The sequence below is a fragment of the Pygocentrus nattereri genome, chromosome 7, assembly GCF_015220715.1.
Source record: "Pygocentrus nattereri isolate fPygNat1 chromosome 7, fPygNat1.pri, whole genome shotgun sequence".
Lineage (NCBI taxonomy): Eukaryota > Metazoa > Chordata > Actinopteri > Characiformes > Serrasalmidae > Pygocentrus > Pygocentrus nattereri.
In genome coordinates, this window is record NC_051217.1 from 39,118,911 (window position 1) to 39,129,857 (window position 10,947).

The following is a 10,947-nucleotide window of genomic DNA, read 5'->3' on the forward strand; positions in this document are numbered from 1 at the left end:
AGCAAATAAATACATTTACAAACACCAACACACATGCACAAAAGAGGGATATGCAGTTCTGTGCCTTTCATTGATGGACTTTCTAGTCAAAACAGCCATTACGTTTTTCATTTTTTATAATCTTATTAGAAAGAAAATGACAAAGCTTCAAAAACTAAATATAATTTTTCAGTATTTACTGTGCCCACCTTTATTACAATACTGTTTGTCTGATGTTGACAGTTTTGGTGGTCTATTAAGTGTTGCACAGTTGTTGTCCAATTTTCATTCATGGCATTTGGTAGACGCTCTTATCCAGAGCAACTTACAATTTGATCATTTTACACAGGTAGGCCAAGGTGGTGTTAGGAGTCTAGCCCAAGGACTCTTATTGGTATAGTGTAGGGCTCTTACCCTGGCAGGGATTAAACCCCAGTCTACAGCATAGAAGGCAGAGGTGTTACCCAATACACTAACCAACCATACTCTAGTTTTGGAAACTCCTGTTTTTGTTAGGTGGACTGTGTACTGGACACTGTCTGTTCTGTTGCAGCTGCAGCTGAGAGATGTTCAGAGCCAGGCTTGCCTGAACTGACCCCTCCACCTGGACACTCTCCCAGTGTCTCTCAGAGACACACACAGTCTCTCACACTGGCTCACTGTCCCAGCTCCTAATTTGATTTAGTCACCCACACTCCACCAACACTCCTGCTTTAGCTGTTGCAATAGAGCAGATTCATGTCTACTAAAGCTGGCCATTGTAAACAAATTATGGCAAAACGCATGTTGCTTGTTTTGGTAGTTGACTACACACCACTGAACAAAGCTTTATGTTACATCTGATTTAAGAAAAGCAAGCCAATTTCATGGAGTGCAGCCTTTTTTTGCCTCAATCTCTTGACATTTTCCTCAAACTAACAGCCTCTTTTACGCTCCATATATTTAACATTGCTGTTGTGAGTGAATGGCTAGACTTCCTCTTCTTTCTCGTCAGGTGAGATAAAAGACACACACTATGTGAATTTAGTTGCAGCTGTTCTTTTTTGTAGCTTTCCCAACTGTTAGTCATGTCCAGTTCCACCTGCTAGCTAGGTCTCCCCATATCACACAATGCTACCAAGGTGGGAGAGCGAAGGCTAACACATGCTTCCTCAGAGTCATGCAGTGTACTGCCATATCTTTTCAAGCTACTGCTAATGCAGCACCACTGGACCCTGAAGTAAAAACTGCAAATTTGACTACATTTTCTAGCAGATGCCAGCACTCGCTAGCATCTTGCTGAGTGATGGGGGAGAATGAGGGCTGAGAAAGCAAGGCCAAGTATGATCTTATGGACTCCCAGCTACGTATGGCTGTGGCATCACTGGTGAACAAATTTGTGATCTCCAGATAATGGGGCAAACACTATGATTGCATCAGGTAACTTCAACACTCAAGCCATTGCTGCTAATACAAGGTGAACAGAATGGCTTAATAATTTTTGCAAAAATATGATATTTAGCATTATCATTTTATTACCCAGACCTATAGTGTACCCTTGCTTTTTAAAAGTGCTGAGATTCACGGTCACTATAACACAACATCTGGGGCCAGAACTGCAAACATGGACATTGAGACATCAAAACAGCCAACAGCAGTGAGGCTAAACCATTAGAAGAGCGCTGCGTAGATATTGTCAGGGCAGTCACTTTGCACACACAAACACTCAGATCCCTCTAATTGATTTGGACTGCACTCTGGCTCTGGCAGCAGTGGGACCTCTCTTGTAACCATTAAGCGCGGACTATTTTAGAGAATTAAGAGGATGAGCTCATCGTATAGCGGAGTGCACAGGCCTCTCAAAAAGACAGTAATGTGTACCCTCAGCACAAACCACAAAATACTACTCTAATGTTAATGTTAGGTCAGACTTTTATGGCCACAAGCATTAAGAAGTCATAAAAAATGACCGGGATCATTATGTGAGACTCATTAAGCGATATTTATCACTGCCCATGTTATATGTGCATGTATGTATATATATATATATATATAAACAGTGTGTATAATGGCTCTTTAAATGCACAAAAAATGCTCTTATTAATTATCATTATTATTTTATCATCCAGGCCTTGTCTCTACCCATACAAATCATGTTGGAATTTCATATGAATTATTTCCCACTCACTGAAACAAGTGGAGGAATTTTTTCACAGTGCAAATTCTTAACTTACAATTCATATCAGATTTGTGTTTGTAAGAGATTTTATTATAATATGAATTAGATGGAAACTTTTTGTTGTGTGTAGTGTCTTGTTTCATTCTTTTGGTGAAGTTTGCAATTGAAACAAGTGAGAAAATGGCAGAGGTGCATACTCAAACCTGTTGATACAAAATGTAAATTAAGTGTAAATGTAATACTTTCCATAATTGACTATTACTAATGTAATTCTGCAATACTGCATCATCTCAATTTTCAAGCTAGAACCACAAACCTTTGTGACTGATTGCACATATAGTTTTCATACGTTCCTATTGGAAATGAATGGTGGATTGTTAAGAAAATTTGAAGCTATCGGCCACAAATAATGTCACAAATGACATTTTACACACTACCCCTCATAAACATTTTATACAGATTCATATACATACACATATTAGCAACCACCTTGGATACCATAACAATGCCCTAGTAACACCTTAGCAACCCCCTGGCATACCATAGCAAAGGCATAGTAACAGCTAAGCAACCACATGGGATTACATACCAATGACCAAGCAACACATTAGCAAAAACCTGGTATAACAGCAATGGCCTAAAAACCTTTTTGGATACCATAGAATCAGCCAGTAACAACATAACAACTTTCTGGGATACCATAACAGTGGCCTTCTTAGCAACACCTTAGCAACTACTTGGGATACATTCCTTCCTACATTAGCTTCCACCTGAGATAACATAGATAACAACACCTTAGCAACCACCTGGGATTTCATAGTAATGACTTTGTCAAACCAAATTGAAGTTTCTTTAGAAACTTTCCTCTTTTAGTTAAATAATTGCACTTGATTACTACTAATATAGTGATAATCCACATTTGAGGATTAACTACCATGTTTATCAAGTGCAGAAACAGCTTCAGGTTCCATTTTCTTCTTACATTCATCACACGCCCAACTCATACTTGGTTTTCCCTATTAAAGAGCTGATTCAGTTCTGATTTCTGTAGAGGTTGAGCACTAGCGACTTTATCACCTGAAAAACAATGCAGAAAATGTACTGCTTTGTGTGTCTAACCTTGTATTTCAGGTCGATTTTAGAGAATGATTTTTCAAAGCTCAGATTTACCTTGAAAACTTTGTTTTCCTTAATCCTGAGTGGACGTGGATGAAGCAGACATTTGAAGAGGCTGATAAAAATGGAGATGGGCTCCTAAACATCGATGAGATTTACCAGCTGCTGCACAAGATGAATGTCAACCTGCCTCGCCGCAAAGTGAAGCAGATGTTCCAGGTGGGTGATGGTTTTAAAGGGAAAATGCAAACTTTATAAAGAAAGAGCGCTGTCAAGAACTTTTGCTAAAGTTTTGGAGGAGGAACATATTGCTGGTGTCTTTTCAGAGCAACTCTGAATGGTGTTATGCAATAGCCGAAGTTTGAGAGAAAGCTAGTCTCTTAAACTCCACCTCTAGGCTATTTCCCTATAGATTTAGTGTAGCAATGAATTTAATGTGACAATCGATTTAACGTATCACTGAATTTTTGGTGGCGGAAGAATTAACGTAGTACTGAATTTAAGGTGGCAAAAAAAAGTCAATACATTTAATTTAAGGCATCACTGAATTTAAAGCATCAATAAATTTAAGGTGGCAGTAATTTTAAGATGGCACTGAATTTGAGGTTTCAGTACATTTAATTACTTTACATTAAGTCCATCGCAAAACAGTTGCTTTATCTGCTCTTTGCTGTAAATTATGTGATTTCTTAATGTTGTTGTATTTATTAGCCAAAAACTGCAGATTTTCCTTTTTGAGGGAAAAAGCATAAATATAAATATGTCTCATGTCAGGCACATTTTTTTGTTACTTTGATGAAACAGTCAGAATATCATAGCCCTGCATTTCGTGTCTCGTCACTCAGTTCACTGATCGCTCATCACCTCTGGGCGTATCTGAACTCAAGATGAGCTTTGGCTATCATGGCTTCACCCATGCCCAGCAAATGCCATGACATTACACAATACTTTACTGGCTAGTGGTACAGCATGTATGCAAAATCAGTACGGCTTCAAATCAGATACCTTCCCACCCATTACGTACCTCAAAATCAGATGTGTTCCCTGTAAAAATAAAAATCCTGGGAATCGCTTGTCTGTATGTTTAATCTCTGTGTTGTGCATTATTGTTTGAAAAGATAGCATTAGAATAAACCAGTGTTTGGTCTGTGTGACTGCTGCCATCTGTTTGCAGAAAAAGCCTCATCTCTAGTAGGAACACATATCTAGGAGTCAAATAAGGGGTATACCTTTTCACAGCGGTGGAGAATAAAGCACGCACCACCCTGTTCAGTTCCCATTGGTAATCACTTCACTCCTAATTTCCATAAAATTAAACTTTGCTCAAATTTATGGCATTACTGAGTCTGCCCACGTCACATTGTCAATGTTCAAACTGCATCCTATTGCTGGAAATTGCCACTTCTCTTTGAAAATGAATGACCTCTAACAACTCAACAACATTAAAGACTTGGACTACGTTTACACAGCAGGTAAAAGTGGCCCAAATCTGATTTTCTAACCAAATCTGTTTTTTTTTTGCTTGGCTGTTCACATTATCTTTTAAATGTGATCTATATATGACATCACTCTGAACAGATCAGCTCCTGAACTGACCCAAGTGCACAAAAGAACAATGCTTCACGTAAACAATCATGACGGCCAGTGAACACCTGTCGCTCCTGGAGCTTTCAGTCTTCTCCAGCATCACAGGAGCGATTATAAAGTTCCAGTGGTTGACAGCTGGGCTCATCATCCACAATGATTTTTTAAACTGTTCTCTGATGCTGCAGCCTCGGCCTCCTCTGGCCTTGTTCGGTTGTTTCGTTTGAAACTCCTTCAAACACGGAGCGGCTGCGATGAGTCTCTTCTATTTTGTTGGTGCAGAAACATCAGCCTAAATGTTTATGAGTCTCAGCAGTACGAAATCATCACGAACGCCAAGTTGGACTGACATAAAAGTCACGTGAATTCCGATCTGACTGTTCAGAATGAGTCGCATTGCTGCAGATCGGATATGGATCGGATTTCAGTACCACATATGTCTCAAATCGGAATTGAAAATGTCAGATTCAAAGCATTTTTTGCTGTTTACACTGACAAACCGGCCCACATCTGTGTCACATATGAAGAAAAATATTAGATTTGGGCCACTTTCACCTGCTGTGAAGATGTAGCCTTAGGCGTACAGTTTGCACGATGCTAATAGGTGAGGTATGCATAAGCTTATGTGTCTACATTAGCCTTCAGTGAATAACTAAGAAGCAAAAACTTGATACGAAGTTTCTTGGCTGGGCAACATTAGGGAAACACTTGATCACCTTGCCTTTCCTCTTATTTTAAATCCTTAGCAACTCCTGGCTCTACCGCATCCCTTCTTGCTAAATTCCTTTTCCGTTATGAAAGGACAGGAAAGGGTTTTGATATGAAGAGTCTCTAAAACATCAAACTGAATTTATATTCATTTTGAGTTGTCCTCAGGCCACTATTAGCTCTTCTGTCTGCATGCAGCCGTGTCAATAATTCTTACACTTCTATTATAGAAGGTGTGGTCTGAGGCGATTTCTATGGCTTTGATTGTACAACAGTTCTCTTCCTTTAACCAAGACCCTTTTTAAAGGGGGGGAGTAAAGCCTTTGTCTGATCATCATAATTACCCAGGTTAGGTAGAAGATTAGACGTGGTGATATTATTCATTTTCTCCACGCTCATCAATTCCTGTTAGAGAAGATTTCTTTGGCATTTGTTCAGTAATTCCTGAGTGTTTAGGGACAAAGAGACACAATTGCTGCCGATATTGAGCCTTTTGAATATCCTTGGGTCCTGGGAAGTGGGGGTGTGGCAGGGAGAAACAAGAAAGATGGAGAAGGAATAGAGGATCAAACTGGTTTAAATGGATTTCTGTCTCAAGCCATTCGTTCTATTAAGATAAACAAAAGGCTTTTTTCCCAAAGACAGAGATGACACAACCTTCTAATGTCAGGCTGTCTCAATTACTGGTCTCTCAAAAAGGTTTTTCAATTGTCCTTTGCTAAGTTAAATATCATCAGATAACCAGACAGTACTTTGTTTATGGTGGCAGAGCTCAGCTGTGGGTTTGGTGAGGTAAAAACATTTTGCAGGTTTATTGTCTCTGCAGTGACGATGCAAGCTGTCATTTCTAGAGTGCATAACCCTTTAAGGCCGACACAAAAAATGACTAACAACTTGGCAAAGAACTTGAACCATGAAGCCTAAACTTTGTAGACTTTAATTGTTTTTGAACAAGAAAATACACAAATAAGAATGTATACTGATGAGCTAAAGCATCATGACCACCTGCCTTATATCCCTGAGTGCAACTAAACAACTCTGACCAGCCAAGGCATGGGCTCTACAAGACCTCTGAAGGTGCCCTGTGGTATCTGGCACCAAGGTGTTAGCAGCAGATCCTTTAAGTCCTGTAAGTTACCAGATGGAGCCTCTGTGGATCTGACTTGTTGTTCTAGAACATCCCGCAGATGCTTACTTTTGAGGATTGAGATCTGCAGAATTTGGAGGACAACACCTTGAACTCTTTGTGATGTTCTTCAAAATATTCCTGAGCAGTGTGTGCAGTGTGGCAGGGTACATTGTCCTGCTGAAAGAGGTGGCTGCCATCAGTGAACACCACTGTCATTAATGCATGTACCTGGTCCACAGCAATGTTTAGGTAGGTGGCATGTGTCAGACCGATGTACGCATGTGTGCCTGGACTCAGGGTTTCACAGCAAATCGTCATTCCCTCCACTGGTTTGATTTCTTCCTGTAGTGCATCCTTGTGCCATTACTTCCCCAGGGAAATAGTGCCCACGTACCCGGCCAGTCAAGTAAAGTCAAGTAAAAGTATCATAGCTTCAGAGAAAAGATGTAGAGATATGTTCCAAACATCTTGACCTCCTGTTTTGTGTGTGATGTCACAGGAAGCAGACACAGATGACCAGCAGGGCACGCTTACATTTGAGGAGTTCAGCGTGTTCTACAGAATGATGTCCTTACGACGGGACCTCTTCCTGCTGCTCATGTGCTTCAGCGAGAAAAAAGATCAACTGACTGCTGAGGAGCTTGGCAACTTCCTGAGAGTGGAGCAGAAGGTCAGTGGTCAACCTGATATCACTTCTTGATTGCAAAGTGGTAGTTTGAGCCCTTTTCTGCCTTGAGGATGGCATACTAACCTGGGACTGAGCAGGATTTAAACCCTCCAATCTGTAAGCCAAATTCAAGAACCTGACCATGCAGTATAAGACAGAAATAACTAATAACTAATAATCACTCTGCAATAATGCACCATTATATAACACTATATAATAAATAATAATGCACCATTATACACCAATCCAGTAACATTATTTCCACCTCCTTGTTTCTGTGCTTGTTGTTCATTTTATCAGCTCCACTTACTGTATAGGTGCACTTTGTAGTTCTACAGTTACAGACTGTAGTCCATCTGTTTCTCTGATACTTTGTTAGCCCCCTTTTACCCTGTTCTTCAGTGGTCAGGACATGGATCCTCACAGAGCAGGTACTGTTTGGGTGGTGGATCATTCTCAGCGCTGCAGTAACACTGACGTGGTGGTGGTGTGTTAGTGTGTGTTGTGCTGATATGAATGGATCAGACACAGCAGTGCTACTGGAGTTTTTAAACACTGTGTCCACTCACTGTCCACTATATTAGACACTCCTACCTTGTCAGTCCACCTTGTAGATGTAAAGTCAGAGACGACAGCTCATCTGCTGCTGCACAGTTTGGGTTGGTCATCCTCTAGTCCTTCATCAGTGGTCAAGGGACGCTGTTGGCTGGATATTTTTGCTTGGTGGACTATTCTCAGTCCAGCAGTGACACTGAGGTGTTTAATAATTCTAGCAGCACTGCTGTATCTGATCCACTCAGTCCAGCACAGCACACACTAACACACCACCACCACATCAGTGTTACTGCAGTGCTGAGAATGATCCACCACCCAAACAGTACCTGCTCTGTGAGGGTCCATGGGGGTCCTGACCACTGAAGAACAGGGTAAAAGGGGGTAACAAAGTATCAGAGAAACAGATGGAGAACTACAAAGTGCTCCTATATAGTAAATGGAGCTGATAAAATGAACAATGAGCATAGAAACAGTGGTGGTGTATAAGACTATATAATAAATAATATTGCACCATTACATTCAGAGTACATAAAGTCAATGTTAGTACAGACCAGGCAAAAAGGAGTTTAGAGTCATTTAGAGTCATTACGACACGCACAAGCATCATTGTTACTTAGCTCTTACATCCCATTGCACAGTGGCAAACTTTGAGTATTGGAGCTAGACTTTAAAAACTTGGTCAAAAAACAAAAATGCTGGTTTTCACTAACCCTGTTATGGAATAATATGTTAGCGCTAAGCTAACGCTGGTGCACAGCAATATATTTTGGCCATTCTTGATTAAACGTGGGCATCTTAAAGTTGTGAATGACATGCAAAAGTCATTAACCTAAACTTTACCTTCTAAGTTGACGTTTTATGGTGAGTTTTTCAATAAAGAGTCCTGGCAAAAAGCTGCTACTACAGTTTTCCATTTCTAACAACTGCCTGAAACCTTGTTTGACCACAGCTCATATTGAGAGTCAGTGATATATCTAGAACTTCCATAAGGCCTAGAGTGTTTTTTCCTCATAAACCTAGTCTCACCTATCATAAATCACAACAAGATCGGTTGATTCCACTGTCTTCCATTCTTATTTATGATGATACTCAATCCAGGTCCTGAAGACCTAACCAATGGGATAGCTAGCATGGCTATATAAACCTAGATACCACAGTGAAAAAATCCCACGCTTTTTTGTTGGATGTTTTAAGATTTTAACCTTTTTGTTTCCAACCGAAACTTTACAATGAACAGTATTACTGCAATTCTTGATTACTGCAGTACAATACAATTACAATCCCTACAATCACTACAATACTTAAATATTTGAGTTTAAAAACAACAAGTGTGATAATTCAATTAAATAAAAATGAACTAAACTTTACAGACATGTATTCTGTTCATTTGGACTAGCTGCCCACCCTACTTTGACATTTTCATGGACTCCTAGCTATTACTACTACTAATACTGCTACTATTAATATTAGTAGTATTATAACTTTGTAGGTAGTTTGACCAGAGGAGGATGGGTCGCCCCCTTGTGAGCTTTGGTTCCTCCCATGGTTTCTTCCTCAGCTCTCAGGGAGTTTCTGGCTTGCTCAGCTGGGGGGTTTTACATTCATCTTAAAACTTTGTCTTTTCTGGAATTCTGTGAAGCTGCTTTGTGACAACATCAGTGGTAAAAAGCGCTAAACAAATAAATTTGACTTGACTTTGTGGGTTCCTTGAAAAAGAACTATTTTCTGTCGCTCCACAATGGTAGGCAGATCTTGCATTTCACTGCTGTTTGGTCTGCTGTTTCTACCCAACCATCGTATAATCCGCAGGTTTTTTTCCCCCCAAAAAGTATGAGGGATGTTTAATGTGAAATCTCCACGTCTCTGCCACGTGTGGTGTGTTATTAATGTGCAGTGTCAGGCTGTCAGGCTTGCTGGCTGGTGATTAGCTCTGCTGCCTCACAGCTCTTTTCCAGCCTGGAGAGCAAACAGCGCATTGACTCTTCCATCAGCCATCTCTGCCATTGCACACTTGTCTTTTGTGCTGGGATGCCATTGGGACAGCAGGCCTTGGGCAGCAGGCTCTCTTGTATATCTCATCTCTTCTCTCAATCTCTGTATTTGACTCATTCTTTGCATTTCAACTTGCTTTTATTTCAACCATGAACACTCTTTTTTTTTTTAGGTCTTTGTATGCTAAGTCACACTTCATCAAAAGTTTGGGGACGCCTCGGCGTCTTTTGAGAGTGAATTTTGTCAGTTCAGTAAGGCAGTTTGTCTGCTGAAGAATCCAAACCCTAACCTCACCAGGGGACCAGCCGTATGTCTGGAAAAGTGAAGTTTACTTACAGCCCGTAAGACACTGGGCTGATGCAGTTTTATAGCCGGACTGATGCCAAGATTAGGCACAGCCTATACATGACAAGTGACAGGTGTGACAGACTTGACCATGTGAGGATAAACAAGAATAGACAGAAGACTGTTCTAAATACAGTCACAGTACAGGCACAATATAGATACTGAATATAATGACATATATCACAACATTACACACATTACAGAGCCGCACATTTCTACACTGCATAGAAGATTCTAGACACTGGAAAGCCCCTGGTCATCACAAGAGAGGCCTGTGTGTGCTTACTGACCCAGTGGAGAGAGGGGCATGTTGACCTTGAAAGGTGAAGCAGACTGGTAAAAAAAAGTTGAAACCAGTTTTTAGGAGTGAGCACAACATGCAATGGCCAAATTGATGGACGAAGAGATGCATGTATTAGAATAAGTTTATATCAAAATTTGGGAAGTAAGGTGGGGGGGTATCAAGTTACCCCAGATAAATAATATATAAGCTGTTGTTTGGAACACAGTTGGGTCTCTCGAGACACTGTGCACTTGATGCTGAAATAAAGCCGAAGCCTTTTTCCCTTTTTTCCCACAAACTCGGCGTCTGAAGACTCTTTCCTTTTTGACATCTTTTGAGATCTTAGACTTAAAACACTTATTAGTGAAAGTGTTTAGCCGGAATGAAAAGATTTCTTTTTTTCCATAATATTATGTTGGAGGCCTGGGGTT

General features: G+C 40.3%; 1 protein-coding gene across 5 annotated transcripts in view; it reads left to right on the top strand.

The window, feature by feature from the left end:
* The window catches only part of plch1 (phospholipase C, eta 1), a 170,315-nt gene that overhangs the window by 93,405 nt on the left and 65,963 nt on the right, over positions 1-10,947 (top strand). For all 5 annotated transcript variants that reach the window (XM_017715419.2, XM_037540041.1, XM_037540042.1 and 2 more), the window contains 2 exons: positions 3,343-3,472; positions 7,174-7,344. In XM_017715419.2, the coding sequence (XP_017570908.1) occupies positions 3,343-3,472; positions 7,174-7,344 (301 nt within the window). The remainder of the gene's footprint in view (positions 1-3,342; positions 3,473-7,173; positions 7,345-10,947) is intronic.